The 27,869-nt window shown below is 41.9% G+C and overlaps 4 protein-coding genes across 5 annotated transcripts; 3 read left to right on the top strand and 1 right to left on the bottom strand.

Moving 5' to 3' along the window:
* Window positions 1-1,660: 1,660 nt before the first annotated feature.
* LOC141803253 (putative methyltransferase-like protein 24) lies at window positions 1,661-7,335 on the top strand. The gene is made up of 5 exons (XM_074687216.1): window positions 1,661-2,138; window positions 3,134-3,232; window positions 4,635-4,771; window positions 4,937-5,204; window positions 6,442-7,335. The coding sequence occupies exons 1-5, from the start codon at window positions 1,800-1,802 to the stop codon at window positions 6,745-6,747; spliced, it is 1,149 nt and encodes a 382-aa protein (XP_074543317.1). The 5' UTR covers window positions 1,661-1,799; the 3' UTR covers window positions 6,748-7,335.
* A 649-nt stretch (window positions 7,336-7,984) lies between these two features.
* wasf2 (WASP family member 2) lies at window positions 7,985-16,298 on the top strand. Of its 2 annotated transcripts, none has more exons than XM_074687688.1 (9): window positions 7,985-8,137; window positions 9,421-9,584; window positions 9,784-9,918; window positions 10,097-10,250; window positions 11,391-11,508; window positions 11,638-11,759; window positions 12,749-12,907; window positions 13,330-13,823; window positions 14,862-16,298. In XM_074687688.1, exons 2-9 carry the CDS (start codon window positions 9,452-9,454, stop codon window positions 15,017-15,019), a joined length of 1,473 nt encoding a protein of 490 aa, XP_074543789.1. In that variant the 5' UTR covers window positions 7,985-8,137; window positions 9,421-9,451; the 3' UTR covers window positions 15,020-16,298. The 2 variants fall into 2 exon arrangements, with proteins under 2 accessions (XP_074543789.1, XP_074543790.1); XM_074687689.1 differs by lacking the exon at window positions 7,985-8,137 and adding an exon at window positions 8,258-8,550.
* Window positions 16,299-16,764: 466 nt separating this feature from the next.
* gpr3 (G protein-coupled receptor 3) lies at window positions 16,765-19,569 on the bottom strand. Its single transcript, XM_074687075.1, has 2 exons — window positions 19,314-19,569; window positions 16,765-18,389 (listed from the first exon to the last, which is right to left on the bottom strand). Exon 2 carries the CDS (start codon window positions 18,355-18,357, stop codon window positions 17,365-17,367), a length of 993 nt encoding a protein of 330 aa, XP_074543176.1. The 5' UTR covers window positions 18,358-18,389; window positions 19,314-19,569; the 3' UTR covers window positions 16,765-17,364.
* Window positions 19,570-24,471: 4,902 nt separating this feature from the next.
* cd164l2 (CD164 sialomucin-like 2) lies at window positions 24,472-27,582 on the top strand. Its single transcript, XM_074687015.1, has 6 exons — window positions 24,472-24,701; window positions 25,122-25,208; window positions 25,397-25,489; window positions 25,571-25,612; window positions 25,820-25,979; window positions 26,223-27,582. The coding sequence occupies exons 1-6, from the start codon at window positions 24,623-24,625 to the stop codon at window positions 26,239-26,241; spliced, it is 480 nt and encodes a 159-aa protein (XP_074543116.1). The 5' UTR covers window positions 24,472-24,622; the 3' UTR covers window positions 26,242-27,582.
* Window positions 27,583-27,869: the final 287 nt, after the last annotated feature.

Below are 27,869 nucleotides of genomic sequence, written 5' to 3'. Positions count from 1 at the left end.
CACATTCTGTTCTTGCCATTGGTAATCTTGCCTACAGCATCGTGCTTCTTTAAGGGATTAATGGAGGTGTGAGCATGTGTGTGTGTGTGTGTGTGTGTGTGTGTGTGTGTGTGTGTGTGTGTGTGTGTGTGTGTGTGTGTGTGTGTGTGTGTGTGTGTTTAGAGCCTCTCTGAGTATTGGGCTTTGCCCAGGCTGTCTGGGACTGTGAGGGAGAGAGTTCAGTCAAGGACACAATTCGACAGGGAGTGAAAGGGAGGGGAGGAGAGGAATGGAGGATGTGTTGGAGGGGAAAGAAAGAAACCAGACTGAGGAAATCAGAAAAGAGTGTCGGAGATGTTTTAAAGCCACTGCAACAAAATGCACAAAATGTTCTGTTTCCAATTTGCTCTTCCAATCAAGGAAATGTATTAAGACTTTGAGTAAAGGCTGGTGGTACCCAAGAATTTACATTAAGGAACCCTGCATTCATTTCATATCCTTACAGGGAAAACTTTTTAGATAATAGGGCAAACATTGTACATCTGCAGCTTGTGTGTATGTGTGTGCGTGCCAAACAGACAGAGGGATGGAGCGAGAAAGAAAGCAGATGGGGGAGTTTACTGACTGCATGTTGTGTACAGTTTGTCAACAGGCTGACTAAATAGACTCAGACATGGCCGGAGGAAATGTGTTTGCTGTGACATTCCACTGTATGGTGGAAGAGGACACGCACTGTCAACAACATGACATGACAGACAGAGAGGAAGGGGTTGAAGAGCAACCGCTCTTAGTCATTTTTTTTGTATTATATTAATACATAATGACAGCATTTAAAATACCATTTACTGGCAAAACTGTTAAAACCTGCAACAACCTCAGAAATCATAAAACAAACTAATGTGCAACCTATTCAGGGTTCCAGATTATAATGCTAGACTTACTTCACAACAATTAAAAGACTTTTCTTAAAAGCCTTATGTAAGAAATGTTGTGAAAATATGTTCCAGGCCTTTATGTTAAAGAAAGCAGCGTTCATATTTTTAGTGAAGTAGTAGTTCTTTTGGAGAATTTCACACTGTAGATTTACACAATATGTAATCATGCAATATTTCCCTCTGGTGGCCAACGTAGACAAGTGGAATTAAAACTAGAATAAAATATAAGTAATAAATTTAAACTGCCAAAATTTAAACTGTGGCTTTTGGAAATCACAGTTGCCTTCTTGAGAAGAAAAACTAAACGACCACAATCAATGACTGGGTTCAATTTCTGCTGTCAAGATTGGGCTCTTCAGGTCAACAAATGGTCATTACACAACCTTTATTAAATTATCAGGGGTACTGCAAGCACCATGTGAGCTAGCAGGGGCCCTTTAGCATCAACGTTAGCAAAGTAAAATTAAGCTAATTGCTACTTCATCGTGCTTTGCCTCACCCTGAATTTCCTTTGAAAGTCTGTTAACATAATCCTGACTGACCAAGTAAAACTTCCAGTTCTGTGCATTTTTGGCCTGCTAGTCATTCAACAGTGTAACCTCAAGGGAATATTTCCCCAACAAAGAGCTAACTGTAACTGTATGAGTTAGTTATGGGCTAAATAAAACTTTGGCCACTGCCAACTACGGCCACTGTTGACCGAGGAATGCGCTTCGTCATCACAACTTTCCCCTGGGGGTAAGAAGAAGAAGAAGGAGGTCGCGGAGGAAACAGGAGGAGGTGTGTTCTCAGCTGGGACTTTCCTCATTGCCCTCCAGAAACAGTTTAATCACAGGGCACCGAGCCGGAGATGTTCCCCGGTGCTGCTGTCGCCACGGAGGAGGTATGTGGACTTGTATACGGTGGTGGGGCCGCGGTGGTCACCCACTCAGCGCGGGAATCCTGCTCCTCCTAATCCCCCCGCTTCTGCTCGCGCTCCAGCTCCTTGTTGTCGGGCCGCGGCTGCCTCGAGCTGGACGGCTGGGGGTGGAGGAGCAGGAGGGCGCGGTAGCCTTTTCTGTACTTAGCATCGAGCCGGTGAGGGACTCACGCCAACGGGGATCTCAGTCACGGCTACCGCGTCTGGATGAGGAGGAAGAGGAGGAGGAGCAGGAGGTGGAAGATGGGAGAATGAGGGAGGGGGAACGAGCCTATGAGGACGAGAATGAGATTCTGTCGCACCAGGTAATCAGAGGAGATTAGACCAAGTGTTTGTTTTAATACGAGTATTGGTACTAAAACATATAAAGACTCTAGGTGTTTATTTATTAAATCACTAAACGGCTACAGATAACTTTTTCAGGCTGTATTTTTTTGTTTGTTTGTTTGAAACTTTTATGTCAGGTAAAAACTGTGTATCTTTAATTCTGAAATGACACAAAAAAGTAAAGCAACTAAGAAATGTTGATTCCTCTATAGTTGGGAAAGGCTGCAAACGTCTTATACCAATTCAGTAGTCTTATAATTTTTGTACTTTGAGAAGGCTGCATTATTTTAACTGACTGATAAAGGGTTAGTGTCACTGAGTTCACCATGTCCACTTCAGGAATATCACTGAAAAAGAAATCTCTCTTCAGTGGTTTCCTCATCTAGATTATTTATCACCCGGGTCAGAGCACTGCTCTGTGAATTATTACAGGCATGATAGAACAGGTGAGGGCGGAGGGGGAGACAGCACTGACCCAAGATCAGAGAGAGGTGACAGCTGTTCTCTTTCTAACCTTCAGCTGCTCAGAGCTTCAGCCTTCATAGGTGTGGGTGCCGGTGTCCTCTCTTTACCTCAGCCCCCTTCCTCTCCCTCTCTTTTTCATTCTCCTTTTCTCTCACCGTCTCTTTTTCTGCCCAAGGCTAAACTCTCTGACTCATACTCGTGAATCATCAACCCCCCCTTCCTAACAAGGTTGCCATGGTGATCACAGAGCTCAGTTTGAATTGTCTTTTTTTGGTTGGGGGGGGTTGCATGTTACTGTGCCTCAAGCAAATATGTTGCCAGCAGGACAGAGGTCAGAGGCCAGAGCTGCAACCTGCCCCCCTCTGTAGGAATACCTGGGGCAAGGGGCACACACTTTCACACATTACAGTCATTCCTATGCATTATTCAGTCCCTGCTTACTCCCACGACTCAGTTTGTGCACGGTGGTATCAATGTATTGATATTTCTTATATGTGCATGTTGGCAGTTAGGACCAAGAACATTGGAGGTGCAGCCGTGGGCAGCAGACCAGCCGTCCTTCACGGCAGAGCTCAATCGAGTCGTCACGTATATCACAAGGCCTCAGGTAAAAAAGATCTCACCTTTTCAGAGTTTGATTATATAATTACAGAAATTCAAATCAAAAATCTCTTCAAAACAGACATGAAAAGGTATGTTAGGGTTTGAAAAGACTAAATAGACTTAAAAAGACCTTCAGTTCTACCTGAATGTGTTTATATTAAATGCATAGAGTAAAATATAGCTTAGTGAAATGGCTATTTCTTGTTATCAGTCTACTAAAACAAGCATGAGAAATGACAGAATAAGCTGCTTTTAATTCAGATATTTCATGAAATCTTTAGTTAAAGGACTTTATTTACCAACATATAAAGTTATAAACCTTGAAAAAAAATCTCAAACCTTTTGACAGGCTTCATAGTCACAGATTGAGAGTAATACAGTTGGAAAGAAGTTAGAGGTTTTAAATTTAGCTTTTAATGGCACAATTATTTTTTAAAATGACTCTTTTGGGGTTTATTTCATGACCTGTTTTCAGAGGGCCTAACCCTTTGGTCAAAAATACTGGTCTTATAAACAGAACATTTAGCATAGGTCCCAAGCTCCAAACTTATTCGAAAAGGATGGATACTGTAGCCAGGAGTGTTAACTTGCCAGAGTTTATGATTTATCAATAAAGACTTAACTTTTAAACACTCCTCCGCTTCTACAACTGTAGACTTCCAGTGTGGAGGTTAACATAGCAGTAATACGATCAGCCAGCACTGTCCGTGTCCTGGCAGCAGAATTTAGCAAAATCTGGAGCGAGTGAGGACTTCCAGTTCCAGCTTGGAAACTCCCATAGAAGAGTTAAAACTTAAACAGGGTGCCAAGTACTGGGGAGCTGAGAGGGAAATTTCTTCATATATTGTGTTGATTCTTGCTGCTAGTGTTGTAATACTATCGTCAAATGTGAATCTTGCATTCAGAAGTCAGTTTTATCAGAACATTGTTTACTTTACTTGGAGCTAGTTCTCTGGAACTTGTTTCGTTAGATTAGCAGAGAAATCAAACAGATTTATTCACTGTTCTATAAAAATACAATGATAGTATGAAAACCAACATAAGAGGCTTGTAGAGGAAACTCACTTAACGTTGAATTTAAAAGTATCTGCAAAGCCTTTCATAAATTTATGAGCACATAGAAGTGTTTTGTAACATCTAAAACAGGAAAGAGGATACACCTCGCAAATAACTAATCCCTTCTATTCACTGGAACATACCACATTCACCTACTACTGTATGCTTTAAAGAGTTTTCCCAAGTCTAGAGCCTCTTTCAGATCTTCCTGTCTGAAATTTTCACACGTTTCAAAAGACAACTTCTTCTTTTTTAACTTCCTCTAGCTTTAATTCTGTGCTACAAAGGACTTTTCTCAGAGCTCTATCCAGCCCATCTCATGTGTGCTCCCCTTCACTGTCCATCCTCAGCTCAACTGCTCCAGAGTTTTGTCTCCGGGTCACACTCAGGCATCACAGCCTGCCGCAGATTCCCCCCACTGGATGCTGTGTGCTGAAGACTGGCTCCTTCCAGCAGGGGATGCATCATGTGTTGCTTACTCCTTTAGGTGTGCCCATACATCTGCGTGTGCATGTGTCTGAGCATGTGCTGTGATGTTTATGTATTCATGTCGTTGGCAGAGTAATGGAATAAACAATGCATATTTAATCATGCATGCAATAATCTTCAGAACACCTCTCTGCTCCTCTGCCTCTCTGTCTCTTCTTCCCAGTATGGATGGGGGAGATGCAGAGTTTATAAAGACTGTGTCGGGGCTTGGATGTGAAGTACACAGTTTTGATCCCAGCAACTCCAATGCATCTGGCCGTCACCTTGGCAACAGTTTGGCAAGTAACCATGGGGATGGAGGCGTGGTAAGCCAGCACAAGATGTGGCTGGAGTGGCGAGCGCCAAGGAAGCGCAAGCACAAGACGAGAGGCAACCTGGGTAGTGTTTCTCAAACACTGGCAGACATCATGGCAGCTCTGGGACATCACACAGTAAGACACACACACACACACACACACACACACACACACACACACACACACACACACACACACACACACACACACACACACACACACAGATATTCAGAGAAACAGTGCCAAACAAACATACCTTAGAGTCTTTTCGACCCACCATACCCAGAAAGCTCTTCTACTTCTACGTTCCCATAGCAACAGGGCTCTGCGCCATCCCAGCTGCCATGGCAACAATTTAAGTGTGTGATTCAGACTCTTGGCTCAGTTAAGCCACAAGAGGGAGCTACATACCTTTAGTTTAAGTGTGTAGGTTGACATAATCAGACGTTAGCTAACACGGGAGGATTATCGATACAGATTTAGATTTTGCTTTGAAACATCTGATATGACCTGTGAATGAAAGCAACAAGAAAAATGAGATGAAATAAAAATATAAAACTGGATGTCTGTCTGATTGACACTCTTTGAGCATATAAAGAAAAGTTTTACCATACTTGTGTTTTTTTATTGTGTGGCACTACAGACAATACAGCACAAACCTTGGCTTTACTATTTTATATTTTCAAATGACAGACAAAAGGTGATTTGGAGGCACACACATCAGGCTCCCCTTGATGTACTTAGGATTTAGATAGAGTTGGATAAATATTTCCAGTTTAAATCTATGTTATAGGTTTGAATGTGCTGCTATTTTGTACCACATTCTTATACTGCTTTTGGTCTCTCAGAGACTTTGTAAACTGTGCTGCTTATCTTGACCAGGATGCTCTTAAAAAGAGATAGTGTTATCTCAAAGAGATGTTTCTCCTGTTATAAAAATGTTACATAAACTAAACAGAGACAAAATAGAGAAAGAAAGAGGCAGAGCTACTCATTAAAAGAGAGAAAAAAACCTACACATAAAAGACAGCCCATAAAACATAGATCAACATAAAACCATGCATTGCATGCATCTTAACATCCACTGATTTTATTAGATATACTCAAATATACTCTTGGTCCTGTCAGCCAGAGCTCTGTATCAACACCTTATATATTATTATTATTATTACAACTATAAGGCACAGTTTGCATCCCACCCCACCTCCTGATTAGGTTGAATTTAAGGTACTGCAACCTTTACAGCTCTACAATGTACAATAGGATCAATGAATGTAATACGATGTAGGACTTCAACAAACATAAAGACCAACATAATAAAAGATAAATGAATACATTCTTGTCTCTTTTCTACCATCTCTTTTCTGTAAAGGTTCACTTCCTGTATGCTGACCTGCTTAGTGCTGAGTGGAGAGTTTTTCAGAACTGGATTGAGTCAGGAACTCTGCAGAGTGTCCATCATCTGGTTGCCACAGTGCACCTGCAATGGGCTGGCTTTGAGGTGGGCGGGACTGACGAAGAGGTGCTGCGCTATTGGTTCAGCATCCTGCAGGGTCTCCAAGCCTCTGGACTCAAGTTGATCCATACCTCTGCAGGGGAGGGTCACAGCGTCCTGAAACAGACTGTAGCAAATGCTCACAGCACCTACACACTCAGCTGGGTCAACACGAGACACTGACCCTCATGCACAGACATGGACACAGATGTGCAGACATGAGCAGACATTCAGGATGGCTTCAAAGGAAGAGAAGGTCACATCTGGCAGAGTTACACTTTTTTCATACTGAACTTTTTTCCCCTACCTTATGAGACTCAGACAGTTCTTAACCCGACATCTCCCTCTAGTGGAAATGTGAGGATTTACCGTTTACTGTTTGCACAAAGTGATGTGCATGTGATCCTGTAAATGCTGCTGTCCAGTTTCAGCAAATAGATTGGTCAACAGACTTACATTTTCGTGAAAGCCAAAAGATGTTTATACATGGGCTGAAGCTCCAGCTTGTAGCATAAGTCTTGTAAATATCAGCCAATAATGCAGGTACCTTTCTTTCTTTCTTTCTTTCTTTCTTTCTTTCTTTCTTTCTTTCTTTCTTTCTTTCTTTCTTTCTTTCTTTCTTTCTGTCTTCCTGTTGTTGAACCTGTCATACTTTTAACAACAACAACAACAGTGACCCTCATTCACATTCATTTCCAGCTTTAATTTTTTCAACATATTCTACAGATTATTTTTCTATCTGTAAATCCACGCAAGGCTTTAAAACTCATTTATGTGCAATAATTCTTTACTTGAAAAGAAGATATTGAAGTATACTGAAAGTATGTTGGATTAACAGTGCCTTCAGTTATATGTAGAGATTTTTGTCTGCAACATTAATGCAATTTGCACTCTACTGTTTATTGTAAAACAATGGGAACCATACTGCTGTAAATGTACGTTACAAGAAAATAAAAAATATATAGAGACTGAGTTGTTTTGGTTACTGTTTTGGCTGTCTAGTGAAACCATGATCACTCTAATAAAAACACTTTCTTGTGTGTTTTTATAGCGATAATTTGATTTTCTTTTAAGTTTGCCTGCATATTGTTGCAAACATAATGTCCTACAGACTGTGATTTCTGTGATTTTTATGTGAGAATGAAGAAGATCATAAGCTCCCAGGACATTAGTTTACCTCCATCAGTGTCTCTCCACAGTGAACTCTTACAGGCCAATGCCAGTCATTCCTCGGACGCGTTCCAGCTCGCTGGAGCATATGTTGGAATGTGCTTCTGCCTCCACCCTCCGTTACGCAAATTACGGACAGATGTTTGCCACTAGTCAGGGCGGAGTTGCGCTTCTTACGTTGAAACTTCCACATCCTGTTCACAGCAAAAAATAGACTGACAGGTACGGCAACCAATCAGCTTTGAGGAAGTCTACGGGTTGACCAATCAGAAGTTCACAATCCCGGGCGTTCTGTGATCTGTTGAGCCCGTTCGTATACTGTACCGCTGAATATTTCTTGTGGAAATCTTGAGGCAGGACAGCAAGTCTATATAGAGACGACCTACAGTTGCTGATTTTGACGGTGAGCATTATATTTAAAGTCTATCACGTTTCATCAAAGTTAGAAGACTTAACATACTTGTTTGGCGATTCCTTTGAAATAACAGGCGTCTACAAGTTACTTCCTGCTCCGACAAGGCCGAGATCCCAAGTGACATTTTAGCTAATCATGAGGGCGAAAAAGTACCCTATTCAGCTTCTTTTTTGTCGCTCTTTCTCTGAAATGGAGAACGTCTGTTTCTTTTTAATGCTAAACGTTTTACAGCCTGTTTTAGTTTCGGTGTGCCTGTTTGACAGAGAGCTGTTGACTTCAGTGCCGAACACACCATTAATCACACCGCGCTGAGCTGTACTTTATCTGGATACAGCGGTAAAAACTTCTGCTTTTCAGAAAAAAGAGCGACAAATCCGACATATTTCAATCATATTTAGTGTGTAAGTATGACACAAGTAATGTTTTTCACCAAGACACCTGAATCCACCCATTGGCTTTCGTGTAATGACCTCACCACTTTCTGAAACCTCGACGTTAACATGAAGGACCAGTAATTAGACAACCAAAATGGGGAATAGGAAGCACCACAGGGTGCACTTAGAGTAAGCTGAATTCTGTCTGCCTGGACTGTTTTGTTTGGAGAGTTTGCAGTCACTGCAACTTGCTCAGCACCAATGGGAGTTGTCTTTCCCTGAGCAGATTCCATATGGCACCCACGCAGTCACCCTCACTGTGATTTGTCCAATATCATTTGACTTATTCACACCCCTGGAAGAAAAATGTAGCTCAAAAAGCTCCATGTATTTATTTTCTTTGTTCAAGTCTTGGATTATCTAGTTTCACATCAAGCTGAAGGATGCAAAGTGTTTGCTGATTGCAGCAGAGCTCTAGTTTTGCTTCTGCTTCTGACCAAGTGTTTATTTATACATGCATGTCTGGGTGTCACATGAGAGGGAGACTAAATTAAAAGTGGAACTTTAGGGTGGAAAAAACATATACCAGTAAAAATACAAAATAATCATTATTTCCCAGGACCCCCATGGGATGTTTTTGTGTACTATTTCTTTGTTAAACCAAAAGTCCAAAATCCAAAGAGGTTAAGTGTTCAGACATGTGAAAAGATAACGTTAGATCTATGTGGTGTCAAAACAGGAATCACTCATTTTAGCTTGGATGAATTTTTATTGTTAGGGTTTTTTTCCAGAGCAATAATTGAAAATTAATACACACAATTACATATCATTTGCTGGTTTTCAATCTCTTATGTGCATAGTTATTGCCTCAAATGACCTAATTCCTCCTCCCAATAGGGTTGGGTCCCCTCACCCACAGCACCCCACCATGCCTCTGGTAACGAGGAACATAGAGCCACGGCACGTGTGTCGCCAGACTCTTCCTACCAGCGTCCGTAGTGAGCTGGAATGTGTCACCAATATCAGTCTGGCTAACATCATCCGCCAGCTGGGCAGCCTCAGTGAGTATCTGCTGTGTGTGTTGAGGTGTCATCACAACGTATCAGACAGTGAAATATGGTGTTACTTATGTTTCACATGGAAAATGTGTAATCTGTATCCGGCATGTTTTTGTAAAGCATTATTCAAACAAAGTTGTGACTGTACTTACTTTTCTTGCATGAGACATAAACTCAAACCTGTGTGCTTTGATGTCTGCAGGTAAATATGCAGAGGATGTGTTTGGGGAGCTCTTTGTTCAGGCTGGAGCATTTGCGATCAGGGTTAACACGCTGGGAGAAAGAGTGGATCGTCTGCAGGTTAAAGTCACTCAGCTGGACCCTAAAGAGGAGGAGGGTAAGCACCCTGTTTACTGAAACCACTACCCCTCCTTCTCATTTAGTTTTTTTTTTTTTTTTAATAGTTTAACTATGACTCTAGTTAATGTTCAGAAACTTACCTGAATGAAAACCTTTCTTCTCCTCTAGCAGCATTCATACTCAGTGACCCCCTTGACTGTCTGTTTCTCTCCCAGTCTCTCTGCAGGCCATTACAACCCGCAAGGCTTTCCGCAGCAGTCTGACCCAGGACCAGCAGCTCTTCACCAGGCCCTCTTTGCCAATGCCAGTCCAAGACACCTACATGACCTGCAATCCTCCCCCACCTCTGAACCACCTCAGCCAGTACCGGTAAGAATGAGCCGACTCACAGGTACATGTTCTTGGCTCGTAGTCATTCACAGAAGCATAACACACAAGCAGCAGTAGAAACACGTGTATGCTCGAGCGGGGAGAAGGGGACCCACACATGCATAGAATATTTTTGTCAGGATACTGAATAATTCAAACCCATCCCTCTGATGCACATGCTTCAGACTTCATCAAGCAGCAGGTCCTAAATAGGGACTGTATTTGGTTCAGTGATGCTTCATAAGCTATGCTATGACTATAGAGAATTCACCGGGAATGTTTACAGAAAGACATTAGCAGGTCATGAAGATACAGTACTTTATGTTTTTGGATGTTTCAGTTTGAGTTAAATCTTTGTTTTTAAACTGAAATAATCAGTCATCACCTTCGATTTACTGGAATTAGCAAAACACTGTTAGCACACTCTTCAATTTAACTGAAGCAGTGCTTACAAAATTGTGCAACAATAATTAATCATAACAAAGATGAGAGACATCAGTAATTTCTCGAAAATACCTTGTACAGGCAGCATTGGGCGTCACCAGAATTTAGATCGATAGGAGAGAGGAGGAAAAGGGACTTGGGTGATGGAGGCTTGTATCTTATTTCAGTGGGTCTGAATGACAACTCAGTGTAGGGCAGATCTGACAGATCGGTCGGGACAAGAAGTTACGACCAGAAACTACCTAAATACCCTTAGTGACTTTCAAAATAAAATCAGTTTGTATTTGGTTTGACTATGAGGACAAACAGACATGATGATCGGACCCACACCAGGTTTGAGGTTTTACAGCCCAAAGTAGATGAAGACTTATCCGTGGAGTGGGGAACTTCTCTGTCTTCTCTGTCAACACTCAACAGGACAGCAGACGTGTCTGGTGTATTTGAGGCACTATACACCCTTTTAAATATTAAAATTGTCTTGTTTTTTTGCTTTGAGGAAGTATTTAACAAACAATCTTATGCTAGAGAATGTCTTTGAGTTGAGCTGAAAGGGGAAGTTTAATGACTTGATGAGAAATTGATGCACACACATTAAGGCAGATAGAGGTCCTTTAACAGACAAAAAGTTAGTCTAAGAACATAAAAAAATAAGCTGATAAACAACCGTAATCTTCATATGTATAATGTTTTCTCCAGGGATGATGGAAAAGAGGCCTTGAAGTTTTACACTGACCCCTCCTACTTTTTCGACCTGTGGAAGGAGAAAATGCTGCAAGATACCAAGGACATTATGAAGGAGAAACGCAAGCACAGAGTGAGTCACTGAAACATACTGTCACACACAAAAGGAAAACCATGACAGACACTCCGCAATAACAAAAGGTAAAGTTGGTTTGAGCTAAAGGCTCTGAGAGTGGGTTTTCAATGTTTTCTTTCTGAGCAGAAAGAGAAGAAAGACCATCTGAACCAGAGGACACTCAATCCACGAAAGATCAAGACCAGAAAGGAGGAATGGGAACGCCGCAAGATGGGGGAGGAGTTTGTGGTGCCAAAGAATGAAATGATGTAAGTTGATGGATAGACTGTATTAGAGCAGAACTAGTAATAACAATGGGTTCATTACATCACTATGGCTTGTCAGTGAAAGTACAGAACAAGAACTTTAATGTAAATATAGTAATCTCTGTCTTATCCACCCATCTGTGGGCATCGGTTGGTATGTCCTGTCTGAAAAAGCTGAGGGAGCTGGGTGGAGTAGTGGCTGTTGCATTTGACTCACAAGTATAAGAAATAGATCCAGTTTAACTGATTGAATCATCATCCATTTTTTCTCTAACGTAAAGTCCAGGATGAGATTCTCAGAGGCTGTAACACAAAAATCACAAGTTATACAATCCGTGTTAATGTAACAAACACCATCACTTTATTTATTTCTTGGCAGATGAGCAGCTAAAATGAAAAGGGGTTTGTGAACGTCCAGAGGGGCACCCAGCCTTTTTCCTACTCAAACAATGTGTTACATTTCAACTAAGCCACCATTGGGGCTGTTAGTGGTCAGAAAACCCCTGGCTATTATAACCAGTTAAGATATAGACCAACATAGGGTACAACTATCAAACCAGTAACTTGATCGAGGAAGTAGCTGAATGCTAACATTAGAGATCCTGTTACTGAAATGCAGTCATCACAATTGTTTTTGCTCTGAATATGACATGATTTCAAAACAGACTTTTTTCAATAGATTTTATTTTTATCTGCAATAACCAGTGAGATCCATGTTTAAATTTGAAAGCACTGAGAAAATCGGGCAGGTTAACTAAAGCTGTAATGTACCTGAGTCAAGCTGTATAATTTATTGGCTGTGTGAAGCAGCCACCACAGGTTTCATTTTCACTATTTGTGTTTGCTGCTTTATATATTTTATGATATGTTCTTTTTAAAGTTGTCACAGAAGTGCTCGAGTGAGCAACCTCATTTGCTCAGTCAGGTTTCAGAAACCCTGTGTGTCATACCATGTTTGAGACTGACTGTGATGTCTGTAATTTTGATTAAAGTGATTCCTCTGAGGGTCTGAATGGCAGCATAGGCTCTGGAGATGGCTTCACTTCTGATGGCCTCGAGCTGAGCACCAGCTCCTATGCATATGACCCTGGCTCCCCTCTGTCTGTTCCTGGCAATGATGACTTCTTGCCTCCTCCACCTCCAGACATGGCGTAAGTTGCATCTTAAATAGGTAGAAAATTAACCTGCACATTAGAGTAAGACTTCCTTTATTGTCATTGCACAAGTTACACAGCTTTGCATCTGGCATGAAATGTAGTTGTATGGCTTCTTGAGTGTTGTCAGACAATGTATACAATGAAGACAGTATAAAAATATATATAAATGTACGGTATATGAATGAAATTAAAACAAAGATCTATATAATACAAATACTATTGTTTTGTGATGTACAAGTACTGTGTTAACCAAGAGTGTTTCATATCATGGAGATCAGCAGAGTCTAAGATCAGAAATAACTTTCAGCCTGTGATTCAAGCACAAGCTTCTTTAGTTGAAGGTGTGTGTGAATTTAAGGGTTATGAGTCTAACTATTAATTGAACTTGTTTCCAACCTTCACTTTGCTGCTTGCAGGTACAATGACGGACAGTATGGAGCACCAGCCACGAAGCGTGTTAGCATGCTGAGTCCAAGCCACCCACCTCCTGCTCCACCCATGGCCTCTCCTGGGCCCAACTCTCGTCCCAATATGGCCCCTCCACCTGCTCCTCCTCCACCTCCTCCACCGTCTGGCTTTGGGGTTCCTCCACCTCCCCCTGGCTTCGACAGCCCACCTTCCCCACCACCGTTCCCCTCTGCCCCCTCTGGTTATCCCTCTCCACCAGCTCCTCCTCCTCCCCCTGCCACATCTGCTGCCATTCCTCCTCCTCCACCCCTTGCACCTGCAGGTGGTGGTCCACCACCTCCCCCTCCACCTCCGCCTCCCCCTGGCCCTCCTCCACCATCCTTCAACAACCCTGTTCCACCACCTCCATCTGGTGGAGGAGGAGCCCCCAGCTCTGCTCCAAAACCTCAGCCGGAGCCTGAGGGTGACGCTCGCAGTGACTTACTGCAGGCCATTCGACAAGGTGAGACCCCACAGGAGCAGGTCCTGGCAACCAAAGAGATACAGAAATTAGGGGTGTAACGAAATTGTTAACTCACGATACAATACAAGATACGATGTAGGGCTCACAATACCAAATATCCTTTTGTTTACAATACCACAGAAAAGATTCACTTTAAAAAAACACAGCAGTTTTTTTTTCTTGATGCCTGTCTCTTCACTCCTCCCTCAAAGAATTGATTCTTTTGTGTTATAGATATAGCTGGATCATTATCTGTTGAATGGGAAGTAGTATTAGGATTCATTATTTAATCATTGTAATGAAGCAAAAAAAAGTTAATGTCTTACCCTAATGAAAAATGATGCCCATCAACAATGGCTATTCCACAAACAGGGCAGGCTGTGCAAATAGATCAAACGCACCCTTCCCAACGCTGTTTATGAAGCAGCTGACAGCTCTAAGTGGATCAGTCTGAAAATAGATAATGAAGTCAAATGTCCTGTTCAAACCCTCAGAATCAAGCTGAACACTTTGAAACAAACAACCATGCATTAGCATTAGCATTAGCATTGGCATTTAACACCGTCGGGCTAATAGTTTAGCTCCAATGCATCAGCTTTAGCTCACGCAAGCATCAGCTGATAAGAAGGAGGATGATTGACAGTGTTTTCTCAAATTCCGACTGAGACGTCACGTCAAAGCAGGGCAAAAACACTGAAATGGCCAGTTTGATGCTGCCTTGCTATAGTTTTGCTCAAAATTTTAGCAAAATTTCATCCTGAGTGACAGAATTTTAAAAAATGAAGCTAGTAAAACAAGCACACATCTGTTTACTTGTGCAAATGTCAATCCATATTACTTAATTTTGATTAAAACAAAACTATCAAGCATATCAAGTTGGTTAAAGATATTTTAGTCATTAGGTAAAAGGAGATACTAATCTAATTATCTGAAACTAAAGTGATTGTCAGACTCTCCTCTAACTGAAATTCAGAGAATTAGAGTGAAAACGTGAAAGGAGCTTCTTGATTGTAACTGTCCTCTTTTACTTCCGTTAAGGTTTCAACCTGCGTAAGGTGGAGGCACAAAGAGAACAGGAAAAGAGGGACCATTTCGGCAACGATGTGGCTGCCATCCTGTCCCGTCGTATCGCTGTGGAGTGCAGCGATAGCGAGGATGACTCCTCAGAGTTCGACGATGATGATTGGTCTGATTGATCTACCTTCACTACCACCTCCTCTGTGTCTTAACTTGGCTGTAAATATCATCAGTGTGTTTCTATTCAGATCACATTCTTAAGTATCCATAAAGCAGAGGTACACCAAATGTATTTCCGTGACACGTTGTCATTGTATGCACACATAGTATTTACAAAGTTACTTGTTACTAATCACATTCCTTGACCCATGTATTTGTGCTTTATTTTAAAACTGCAAAGATCAAAGTCCAAAGAGTGAGACACAGTGTGTGCATCTGTGTGTGTGTGTTGATTTGAAGTTACCATTAGTGGGTGACACATCACTGTTATTGATGTGACGACTGTGCGGCGTGATGCACATCCCTTTGCTGGGTCTGTGCGTAAGCAGACCACTCTGTCTTCATACAAGTGTCCCTCAGACTCAGATAGAGGAAGCTACTGTCTAAATGTCTGATTGTCTGACTAAACAGGGGCAATGGATCATAGAGAGGGGCCCATGTTTGCACAACCTCTTCTATACACCTATAAAAAAATGGATTGTGTGAGACACATGGTGATCTTTCTGCTCATCCGTTGATTATATGAAAAGATGTAAAGTGCATATTGCTTGTGGAGCCCTATTTCCTAAAGCAGATGATGCAGTTCATTTATATTCTTAAAGCACAATTTTTTTTATCACTTTTCTTCTCTTACTTTTGTACTGTGTGTTTCTGTGTTTGTCATGGGGGCAGATGACACTTGGATGAGACATTGTCATAGCTTTTAAACAAACTCATGAATAATTCAGTGTGACAGGGATTATTATTGGTTCATCACAGACACCTGTGGTGTCAGATAAGATCGTACTGAACATATGCAGATGAATATTATGAGTCATTTTGAACTGGTTTTCAGCTCTGTCGTTTAATCCTACTTTCTGTTTTTAATATTTTTCTTCTTCTGGGGACAAACTAGGCTGTGGTGCTTCCATTGCTGCTCTCTGTGTATAATCAGGCAGCTTTTGGCCCTATCCTGCTCTCTCATAAATAAGTGCCTTTTTTATTCTGAAATTCAATGTCAGCGCAGGTTTAGTTTTGGTAACCACACTGGTGTCTGATCAGCTTAATCCAAAAATAAGAACAGTTGCCATTAGTGAGTCAAATGTAGATCTATCTGATGTTGAGTATGGACCACAATGTTTCGAAGTGCCTTATATTTACTTTTTGTTAAACCACAATCACACAACACGCTTGGCCAAAGTTCTACTTCTCCTGCCTTAAATTTCTAAATGATTATGTTATTTGAATAAAGAGAGTGGACTACAGTGAGGTCTGAGATTTCTGCTCTGTTATTTGTGTGAAAACTGTTGCATACTGAATAACAAGTTCCCAAGAGTGTCAGGCTTTGAATAAGACTCCTCATGCTTAATCCATGACTCATCCTCTTTTGTGTCAGTGCTGCAGACCTGCTCATAGTGCTGACTGTGTGCGGAGTGTGAAAAGAGTCGAATAGATAAAAGTTCAGAAAACAAGTAGGAGTGTGAGAAAAACCTCTTGCATAACCAGTGTATCCTCATACCAAGGCTGTTTTTTAAAAGGACGCAGTGGGTGCATGATCACCACATTGACTGCTGCTTAACCACCAAATAATTTAGCATAGCAGAAAAGAAAGCAGCCGTCTGTGTTTAATTGATTTAAAGAGTAGGAGACAGAGAGACACACACACTAAAAGCATTGGTAGCAGAGAAGAGAAGAGTGCTGACGTCATCTGGTAGAAAAAAGCATATTTATTATTCATTTGTATAAAATATTCATTCATTTCAAAAAGGCTGTGCAACATGAACATACGGTCAGTACCTTTCAAAGTGCCTTCAACAGCATGTGCAAAATAGAATCTCAGAGGTCTAGAACAATGTGTTTTCTAGAGATTCAAGTAAATGAAATTTGGCTTTGGATCACATCCATCCTCACACTGTGATAGGTTTACATTAAAAAAACACATCATTTCTTCTCACACTAAAGTGCCAATGGTCATTAAATCCACTCCTGAGAGCGGTGATGCATGTAGTGTCCCTGTGTTTGTTTTAGTTTGGGATCCAGAAGATCTACAATTGGCTAAGGATGAGGCACAAAATACACACAAGACAGTACATTTTATTCCAGTTCCTCGTGGCAGCCTGCCAGGACGTTTCAGGACGTTCTGATTTGCAGGCCTTCATCTCTTGGAGGAGTGCTGCTTGTGTGTGGGGGAGTGTGTGTGTGTGTGAGTGGGACTTTATGTTCTGGACCTGGATGATAGTCAATGCAGCTATGTGTGTATCTTGGCACACAAACAGTGATATGTCTGGCATAGATTGTATGTGTTGGATTGGCAAAGTTTGGCAGTCTACACATCCACTGGGTAGTGTATGTGTGTGTTGTTTGTGTATCTGTGGGGGCAACAGGCCTGGAGCAGCACCTTGCGAATGTCTTTGTGTCTCAGACTGTAGAGGATTGGATTCAACAGCGAGCTCCCAGCTGCCGGCACCAGGGTGGCATAGGTGTACAGGGGGGGGCTGGAGGCATCTCCCAGCAGCCCCCACAGCGAGAAGGGCATCCAGCACCCCACAAACACACTGAGCACTAGGATCAATCTAGAGAAGCCCCTCCCACTGCTGTGCTTGCTTGCATATGATTGGTTAGCAGGCAGGAAGTGCCTCTGGGTAGCAATGGCATGGGCATGCCGCCTCGCCACACGGCAGATTCCAGCGTACAATTGTAGAGTTATCATGACAACTACCAGGAAGCCGCCACACAGCAGTGATAGGTAAGTCCGGGTCAAAGGTCGTGCTACAGAACATGATTGTGGTTCTCCCAGGCAGTGCCACCCCATTGCAGGTCCTGCCCCGATGATGCATGCACCCAACCAGACCAGCAGTAGAAGGACTGCAGCTCTGTGACGTGATTGACTTGAACCATAGGTAAGTGCGTGACTCAAGGACAGGTATCGGTCCAAAGCGACACCCATTAGGCTACAGAGTGAGGCAGTGAGGGATGTCACCAGCAGTCCTGAGGTCAGCAATTCTGACCAATCACTTGGCTCTACGCAGAACAGGAACAGGAAGTGCAAAATCAGAGCTACACCTGCCAGGAGATCAGCCAGCCCAAGGCTCGCCAGCAGCAGGAAAACAGGGGCACGGAGAGAGGGGGTGGCCAAGATGGTGGTGACCACTATTGCATTTTCAGCAGCAATGAGAGTTCCTGAAACACACAGAGCCACGCCCCACACTGTGAGGGGCGGGACCTCATATTTGGGGGCCCTATCCAGCAAGTCCAGAGGAAAGAATTGTTCAGCACCTGAGGACTCATCCCAGCCCAGATCGGAGGCGTTCAGGATCATGGCGGATCAGCAGTTGGTTGGATGGACAGAGCCTGAAAAAGAAGCACAGAGGAACATTTGACATTAGCATCTGTCTGTGTATTAAACAGCAGCTGCTGAGAGGCTGCAAGGGGCTGAATGTAGCAGGAGGAGATCAAATGTGAGATGGAGGGACTTTAATTTATTGAACTAAATTAGTGTTTAACTCAGATGTGACGTCACTATCTTGCAAGTAAATTATCCCTAAACGTGCGCTTAAAAGTGTTAACCAAAGGTGCATGCATCATCAGCAGGGTTAACTTTATTGATAGGCTGTTACACCAAACTAAAATAAAATATAAAGGTTATTAATAGCGCCTTTGTCACGTGTCATTTTAAATCTGGGCTATTTATGGCTCTACTGTCCATCCTTGACTTTTTCCCGCACCATGGGAGCAAAATGTGATCTGTTATTCATTTAAAAAAAAGATAAAAGGTTAAATTTTTCCACATCAAACTCCACTCTGAGACTTCCCCTTTAGAAGTGTCCTATTTAAGACCCTTCTTGAAGACTTCAATGCTGTCCCTATAATAAATTTACTGAATCAGCCTGCTGCGCTGTGTATTTGGTTTTCAGTTGGGCTATCTACGGAATGCGCATGTTACAAGGTTAGAATGCTTGTCCTGTCTGGTATGAAGTCTACTTGTTCTTTCATATCGGAATGTGCTGCAGAAGAAGGGAAACTAACACCACTACAGAAAGATCTCGTAATTTTGTTATTTTTAGGGATTATCTCTCTCGGGGGACACTTGAATGCACCAAGTCTTTCTTCCACCCCCCTCTGTCACGTCTCGTGGTGAGGTGGTATATCCCACCTCCTGTTGTGTAACAGCTGCAGGTTCATTGCACCACAGAGGATGTCCCCAACACATGCACGAACACATGAGCACGCACACATTGCACAAACACGTCAAAACATACAGATTATTCATCTTACCTTTTTTTCTTAGGTGAGACCAGATTCCAATTTTGCTCTCTCCTCTTAGATTATGGTCATGTGAAGATGATGCTGAATGTAGAAACGCTCAGTTCCCGTTCTTTGAAAAAGGAGACAGCTCCTGTGTTTGGCTCCTTTCGCGCTCCTTTGGTCTTGCTGTCTTTATCAAAGTTCATCCAGACTCTGGTTTATAGCTTCTCCTCGGCATGTCCCTCTTCTTCTGTCTCTCTGGAGCGCTGACGGGATGCAGAATGGATGCTCTTGCGCGCGAACTCATCCACAAGAGAGGCTGCCTGACGTCAGTGACTGGGAGGCTCGACCAATGAGCTGCCGCTATCCGGAATGCGGGGAGAGCAGGGGAAGGGGCTGTATGAGGAGTAATTTCATTCAGAAAAATGCGGCATCCATGTAGCCCCTCCCACTGCGGTTCACTCCCTTGTTCTCATTTCTTGTAAATATTCACCACCAGTGGACCCCCACCCCCTACCCCACTCTACCCTCTTACAATCACACGTTTCCTCAATCAGACCCGCTGGCTTGGATGAATGAGAGAAGATTGTTGAGTCGGGCTGGGCTCAGGGATGTCAAACTGCAAGCTCATGGCTGGTGCTGTCCCTGGTGCTGAAATGCTGAGGGATGACTCATTGGGAGAGGTCCTGCTGTACTTTTATCATTATGGCCACTATTATTACTTTTACAATTATATAATTCGTAGAAATTATGAAGTAAATTGCTGTTAACATGTTTGTAATGTTGTGAAGCTTTAAAATTTTTACACTCTTTATTTATGTCATATTAATTATTTTTGTAGTTTCATTCTTACATATTTTTCCCCCTACAAAAAAAATGTAAAAGAATAGCTGGTGTTTTTAAAAAGTGGCCCTGTGGTGTGTCGTGTAAGCTGTTTTCCCTCCAACTTGATCAGTAATGTATCTTTGTTCTTGAATAGTGGGAAATGGTAGCCTGTGCTAAATTACATAAACAGTGTCAGTCAAAATGATGTGGATGAAAAGGTTTTCCTGGAATCCAGCAACATGAAACATTTCTCTTTCCTGTAATAATGTATTGATCCCCCCACTCCTCCTTGATATACGACCCCAGACACAGCCCCCCTGCCCGAAGCAGGATCACACCAGCAGCAGGGGATTCGTGGCTTCCCCGGTTTGATAGTGAGCGTGGGTGCTGCAGAAGTCTACGTGGTCCAGCATGTCGATGAGTTACCCAGAGGAGGGGGAATCTCGTTCTGCTCGAACCATATTAGGACACACTTCCTGCCAAAGAACTTCGCATACGTCACAGAAAGGCTCAACATGTGTCACCTTCACAACTCGCCATAGAGCGCCTCTTAATTTATGCAAAATCACAGCTGTAGCTTTGCACCTGATATTTATTCATTTATTTCATTTATTTATTCATGTATTCATTTTTTTTCTTTTTTTTTTGACAAAATGAGGAAATGTCATGAAGAGCACAGTGTTGTTATGCCTCACCTCAACTTACCTCACATAGTGGTTCCTTCTCATCACATTTCTTTGCACTGATGTCTTTTAGTCTGTTTTAATCGGTCATTCATGAATATTTGCACCGATAAACTATCATTGTCACTATAGCAGTCGTCGTATGTGTATTGATTTTTGCAGCAGTGGGAGCTTCGGTGGAAAGGGGTGAAAAGAGTCGTGTCTCCCAGCTATACAATCTTCCTTTGTGTCATGCACGCCGACACACAAACTAACCGTGGAGCTACACTCATGAAGCCTACTTAAACAATGTGTGATGTTGCCCATGCGATGTGGGAGTGCGTGAGCCACGTCTGTGTGTGAGGAGGAAGAGGAGGAGGAAGAGGAGGAGGAGGAGGTGAGGATGCTGATGGCGGTTGGATTTGCTGTTCCAAGATAAGAAGTGTGTCGTGATTCTCGACTCAATAGACCTGAATTTGAGGTCCTGGTCCGGGCTTATGACTCAGAGCATCTACATGAAAAACCCTCTGAAGGTCAGAGCACGTTTCGGTGTCGGTGCAGGGAGCAGGGGTGGAGCTGAGAGTTACTGGGGTGGACACCCTGAAAGCTCTCCATTCTGTTTTCCACATCATCAACTCTAAAAGGATGCATCAGAATTTTAAAGGTTCAAGTTCAGGAGTCTCCATGAATTAAACCAAAAGGATGTCAACATTATTAATACTATAAGTGTCAGCAGCATATTTTCAGACAGGCAATAAGGATTGTATTAACTGTACAAATATTATTTTCAATTAAATATAGAAGACAGCACATAATTAAAATATTATGTAAGTGATCCAATAAATATTTAAAGCCAATCTTTACATTGTTTGAAGTAGGATAAAGAGGAAAATGATCTCTTTTGAGCAATTTTACTTTTTGTGCTCCTTAAGTTACATTTATGAGTAAAATTTAAGTTATTTACTCAGAGGTTTATGATAGCATTAAAACTGTAGACATCTAAATTAACAAGTGGGGTATTTTACAGTATATTGTATTATGGTGAGGTGGTTCAGCTTTTGTAACAAATGTTTTATGTGTTATTTTGGTGTAGATGTTATAGTCTCCTATCAACGAATTGTCAAAAAAAACCAAAAAACCTATACAAACAGAAATACAATGATCAACAATCAATGAATATGAAACTCACTTTCAACCCCTAAAAATAGCCTCTTTTTGTTACATGTGAATGACAAAATGGAAAATCACCCCAATAAAACTAATTTACCAATAAGTCAAAGTACTGTCAAATTAAGAAGAAAGACATTAAATTAGGAGTAAATGTGTCTGTATTATGAAGGTGACATCCATTCTTTATACATGGGGTGTCAGGCTGGAGGATACAGAGTACTTTGTAGATAGGTGGGCACCTAAAGTGGAAAAAAATACTTTGATGCAGGGAGGAGCCCATAGAGATATGGATCTATAATCTGTTGAACACCCTTGCTTTTTTTACTATTTATGCTGAGCAAACAACAAGATTTGATTCTTTCCATTCTCTTTTTGCCTGTTTTCCCCTCCTTTTTTCTTCTGACTTTGCTGTTAAATCACTGCAGTTATTATTCCACACACTTCATAAAAGGACTTAAATCCTGATTTAATGTACTGTATGTAATGTACAGGTGACTCGACAGCACTTCAGTGCATTGAGGTCCATCTGAAATGATAATAGACTTCTGACGCACATGCTGTCTATCACCTCATCACATGGTTCACTGTATGTTCACACTTTTATTTATAGCTGTCTTCACTGAACAGGATTACTCATGACACACGTAAACAACTGTATAAGACTCTTTGTCTGGTTATAATACACACAGTGATGCTGTTGAACCCATTAACTGTTTTTTTCAAGCAGATCCTTTTCACACATATACCAGCCTCAGTCCAGCTGGGGGAAACATGACGTCAGAATGGTTCAAATTTATTTCCTTAAACATTTTCTGATATCTTTTATCTGCTTGTGTATGCTTAAATTAAAGACACTTGCAGGCCTCTTGTTACAGGCTCTGGCTTTGCCTTTTGTGACCAGAAGTTTAAATTATCTTGATGAAAGAATATTTTTTTCTCTTTTCTGAGAAAAAAAAGGACTTTTAGGGGCCTAAAAAGAGGAAAGTATTGAGTACACAAACAAAATGGTCTGTAAAAGGGATATATTTTTAGCCAGGTTGGCAGGTTTGCCTCGAGGACTGTTTTTCTGTCTGCCTGTCAGGTCACATTCAGTTCACTCTGAACCATCTCAGCATCTGTGATATCAATAATGAAACTGTGATTTAGCCACAGTATTTGTGATGACATAAAGAGCTAAGGGAGTACACTGTAATTTCCTCTTTAGTGTAGATGTATGGTTAGAACATCCGGTGTAAAACACACCATGTTGTGTAACAGGGTTACATTATTAGCTGTGTTAGCAGTTTAGCTCCAGGCGCTGCATCTGTTGCTCTGTCTGCCTGTCAGTCCAATCTCCTCACTTTACTCTGAGATATATCAACATCTAAAGATAAGTTCAATGAAACACGGTCTCACTATTGGTTGAAGGCATGTGTGGAAGATCCATTTCCAAATTTTTGATTTCTATACAACAAGTATGTTTCAATATAAACATCATCTTCATTCACATGAGCAGCAGAACTGATAATGGCTCTGTTGACCCAGCTTAGTGTTCAGACTGTCGATGGTTTATTAATATGGAAAGTGCCTCCATCTTCTCCAGTGATGAAGTGAAGGCAAAATACAACCCCTGCTTAGATATTACCATAGTGGAGCTGAGGCATACATAGACGTAGAGCTGTAGGACTGATGGCACACCCCTGACTCTCATCAAAACACAGGTAACGTCAAAGATCCCACAGGGCAATGCAGTCTACTGTAGAAGGCATGTATGGGCTGATCTATAACAGACACTCATAGTTATGGATAGTTGTTAGACTTTTGTGTTGGTGTTTGTTTTGTTTTTGACCCACATTCTTCTATAGGAGCCTGCATTTGCCAACAGAGCTGTCAATCGCTCATCTTTAACATCAAATAATCAATTAAATTGCTCAATTTAGACAAATCAACACTTGCTAATAGACAGTATGTTTGAGGAAAATGTATATGATGTGTTTTTTTTCTTTTTTTTCTGGAGCCAGTAAATGGCCGATTGATTATTATGAAGAAGGTGGGCTTTAAGACCTTTACTGCTGCCAGCCACTGGGGGCTGGGATGGTTCTGGGTTCACTCAAGGATGGCTGTTGTTCTGTACACGGTTTGTGGCACAGAAATGATTACCAAATGCTGTTATGTTCAGTTATTAAGCTAACAGTGTTAACATGGAGACAGTTGATGTTTTCAGCATCATTTTTAAGAACTTGTTCCACTGATATTAGTGTGCTTTACATGGCTGCTTTGACTCCAGGACAAGTTTGATTTAATATCTGAAATCATCTCACAACCCTTTTGATTAATCACAAGACATCAACGTTTTAAAACTTGATTTATAATAGTTTGCATTTACACCCTCTTGTTGTTGTTTGTGGTGTTTGAAAGGAGGCATGTGCATGCTATGCCTGTTGAAGTGAACAGGTGTCACTCTGTCCAAACTGGTGTGTATTTCAGCAGGGTGAAGGTGGGCCAGATAGTTGCTAGGACACAGGGTTTTGGTGTCGCTCATGTTACACAGATCTCTGTGTCTGCCGTCTTTCTCTCTGCATCCTACCAAGGAGACATTTCTGAGTTTGGACTACTGAGTACTCATCTGTGGTCCAACTATTTTTTTTCACACTAAGTTTCCTCTAAGTGCATTGCAGGTGTTAGTGTGCTGTATCTGTCAGGATGAAGATGATGGTACTGAAGGTCTTGTGCTCCACACTGCTGCTTCTAGCTGTGGTGCCGTCTGTGTGCTCACAGTCAGGTATGGATTAAATTTTTTTTATTATTTTAAAACAGAAACTGTTTGTGCTGTCTGGTCCTTTTGGAAATATCATGGCTTATATTCCCTTTCCCTGATGCCTCCTTTGACTGCTGGTTTGTCATATAAATCATCTCTTTCAAGAGTATCTCCTTATCATATGTCAGCACATTTAGGAATATGAGGACTTGGGCTCTGTTTCTTTCAGGCAGACTGATAGTAGAGACATGAGTAACTCTGCTTCCTTTCCTTGGCATTACTCTTGAGTTTCACCCCCTCGCTTTTGCTTGTTTTGACGCTCTCCTAACTCGTAGGATGTCTTGCAATAATGAGACAGTTTTGTGTTTCTGTGGGAAGATAATTGCAGTTCTGCCAATAATTTATTCTGATTGGCACTTCAATTGACGGCCTGTTTTTATGCAGATTGTTCTCAGGCTCAGTCATGTGACCTGTGTGTTGGAGACTCCATGCTCAACCTGACAGGCTGTGTCTGGAGGCTTTGTCCAACTGGTAACACACACTCAAACACACACAGATATGCACGCACACACCTCTGACCTCCGATAGTAATTCAATCATCATGGCTGCTGTAACTTGAACTTTCTTGGTTTGTACAAGAAGATGAATTATTCAGTGTAACACAAATACAACCACACACACATGCACGTGTAGACTTAATAACTCATTCTGTGTCTCAGGGAATGATACAGGGATGTGTGTCACTGATCAGGGCGACTCAGGAGACATCGCCATGAACTGCAGCTGGACTCGAGTGTCTGAACTGTGCACAGGTAGCAAACCACTCTGAAATTAACATCTTTTTTTTCCTCCTGCTTCACTGAGTCTGCTCTGTTTTGTATGATTGACTACAGTTGTGGAGACAGTGGCTGATGGAGGAGGTGGAGGTGACTCAGGTAAATTGAATTGTCTTGTGCTCATGCTCCCCCTTCCCACTCACTCGTCTTACTTGCGTCAGACGTTAAGTATTCCCATAAAAGCTGAGTTAAAGGCTCCCATCTAGCATTCAGTCATTTCTGGTAAAAGTCAATGAATGAGAAACTCTATCCAATCCTCTAATGCCACTTTAATATCTTCAAATTCTCCCTTTTCATTCTATGCAGGTGATGGGAGTAGCCCCAACCCTTCCCCAGAGTTCTCCCAGGCCAAGTTTGACATGTCCAGTTTTATCGGTGGTATCATACTGGTGCTGGGTGTGCAAGCAGGTGGCTTATTGGCCATGCGCTTCCTTAAATCGAAAGAGCAGAGCAGCTATGATCCCATGTGAGTTTTCATTCACACACATCAGGAGAGAAAAAACCCCATAATGACTGCATCAGTTAAAGTACATGTAAACGTGTCATTCTTTTGTTGTGTCTGCTGGTGCAACAGCAGCCTCTTGTGGCAGAAGCAGTTTACAGTAGCATACAGCATTATTCATCCCCTCGCATCAGTCTTGATTGCATTTTGACTCTTCTCACCAAACACATCTTTGCATATTAACACTGTGTCTGTCCTCTCTCCCAGAGATCAGCCGGCACAGTGAAGGCGAGAAGTATGAAGGACAAACAGTGGAGCCTGGAGGACAGCCCAGCAGTGACTCATCGATTTGTGACGACAAGAGTGTTTTTTTTTCATGAGCCCTTGTCATACCTAGTTTTGTCCCAATATTGTGTAGCCTTGAGGATGAGTGTACACTTTTTCTTCCAGAATATTGAGTTATGTAATGAGTGTCTGTTTATGTGTTTTTTTTGTTGTTTTTGTTTGTCTAGTCATAGCGTTTCAGATACTTTGACCGTGGCTACTCACACAGTCTGACAAATGGGAAACAAAACAGCTTTGATTCCTGTGCTTGTGACTCTAAATATCACTTTGTGAAATCCTCTTAACGATATCCATCTTCCTTATCTGTACTAAACAAGCAGCTTATACTGTGTAAATAGCACAGTGCTGTTGTAGGAGAGGGTGATTTCACTCCATGAAATGATTCCCTGCTGGTTTTTATCCAACAATGAAAGGGGATGTCTGTGTTTTGTGTGGCCCTGCATAACTTAAATGTTTCATTAAGATACAACATTGGACATGGAGCATCATTTTTCTAATCAGTTCATTTGCAGTAAGTTGTATAGTCGAAGTGAGGAGCCATCCAGATGATGAGGGCAGTTTATAATTTGTTCAATGGTGACTAATTCGGACAATGCTAGAGCACCACTCCTCTGATTTTCTGTTTTTATCAAAAAAATGAGTCACTTTTGAAAACTCAGTTCCATATCTGACAAAGTTTTCTTCAACGTTCATATGCATGCCATCACTATTAGCCTTAGCCCTTTAATATCAGTTTAAAGTTGTGTGCTCCTACCCTGTGTTTAATCACACTAAAGCTAGTTAAGCAGATAATTGTATAGGTTGGGTTTTAAAAGGCGTGCCAGTAGAATGTGAAATACTTTCAACGGGCTAAATAAAGCACGATAAGCACCTCTTTCTTTATTTATGGGTGTACGTCATTTCGGCTAATCTCAGTAAAATGTTGCACAATGCTCAGATTATTCTGTCCACACCAACACAGAGAGAGAAGTGATTCAGATGTATCCTTGACACACACCGAGTATCTCCAGATGAGACTTTCCTAATATTTTTCTACATGCCTGGGTGACAGTGGGTCTTTGAATGAAGCAGGGACAGAGCACTGATGAAGGCCTTTCAGGGAGCTGTAGGACGACTGGTTGGATGCACCGGTCGCTGTCTGAGCCAGGACCTACAGGCCTGAATGAGCCGGCACAAAAAAGTTCCCCAACTGGATCGAGTGTGGCTGTCGTCCAAGTCTGTTGACAAAGGACAGAACTGAATACAGGTCCTTTTTGCTCTAAATGCACCCTCCCCCAATACACATAAACACACTTCCAATAAGCAAAAGGGAAGTTTGGTGCACACACCATGAGTCCACAATAAAGTTCAAACTGGTTCCATGTTTGCTAGGTAGCTCTTCTTCTATAGCAAGAACATTTCTGTGTGTGTATACGTGTTTGTGTGGGTGTGTGTGTGTGTGTACAGTAATATAAGTACAGTGGCCACAATGTGAGGCCAAGTGTCAGCAGGCGTTGACAGCTACAAGGAGGAGAGTTAACATCCCACCTCCACCCTACTGCCGTTTAGTAAAACATCCGTGTGTGTGTG

The sequence above is a fragment of the Halichoeres trimaculatus genome, unplaced genomic scaffold, assembly GCF_033239565.1.
Source record: "Halichoeres trimaculatus isolate MK-OKI-2021-1 unplaced genomic scaffold, fHalTri1.1 fHalTri1_scaffold_14, whole genome shotgun sequence".
Classification (NCBI taxonomy): Eukaryota; Metazoa; Chordata; class Actinopteri; order Labriformes; family Labridae; genus Halichoeres; species Halichoeres trimaculatus.
The sequence above is the reverse complement of the archived record's forward strand: the minus strand, read 5'-3'. Positions and strand labels throughout refer to the sequence as shown.

Excerpts from the sequence above, each read along its gene's own strand:
- wasf2 (XM_074687688.1), top strand. The coding sequence starts at position 9,452 with ATGCCTCTGGTAACGAGGAACATAGAGCCACGGCACGTGTGTCGCCAG. Across the intron at positions 9,585-9,783 it reads CCGCCAGCTGGGCAGCCTCA|GTAAATATGCAGAGGATGTG; the intron begins GTGAGTATCTGC and ends TGATGTCTGCAG. Across the intron at positions 11,509-11,637 it reads AGGAGAAACGCAAGCACAGA|AAAGAGAAGAAAGACCATCT; the intron begins GTGAGTCACTGA and ends CTTTCTGAGCAG.
- gpr3 (XM_074687075.1), bottom strand. The coding sequence starts at position 18,357 with ATGATCCTGAACGCCTCCGATCTGGGCTGGGATGAGTCCTCAGGTGCT.
- cd164l2 (XM_074687015.1), top strand. The coding sequence starts at position 24,623 with ATGAAGATGATGGTACTGAAGGTCTTGTGCTCCACACTGCTGCTTCTA. Across the intron at positions 24,702-25,121 it reads GTCTGTGTGCTCACAGTCAG|ATTGTTCTCAGGCTCAGTCA; the intron begins GTATGGATTAAA and ends GTTTTTATGCAG. Across the intron at positions 25,209-25,396 it reads CTGGAGGCTTTGTCCAACTG|GGAATGATACAGGGATGTGT; the intron begins GTAACACACACT and ends TCTGTGTCTCAG.
- LOC141803253 (XM_074687216.1), top strand. The coding sequence starts at position 1,800 with ATGTGGACTTGTATACGGTGGTGGGGCCGCGGTGGTCACCCACTCAGC. Across the intron at positions 2,139-3,133 it reads ATGAGATTCTGTCGCACCAG|TTAGGACCAAGAACATTGGA; the intron begins GTAATCAGAGGA and ends GCATGTTGGCAG. Across the intron at positions 4,772-4,936 it reads TGTGTTGCTTACTCCTTTAG|TATGGATGGGGGAGATGCAG; the intron begins GTGTGCCCATAC and ends TCTTCTTCCCAG.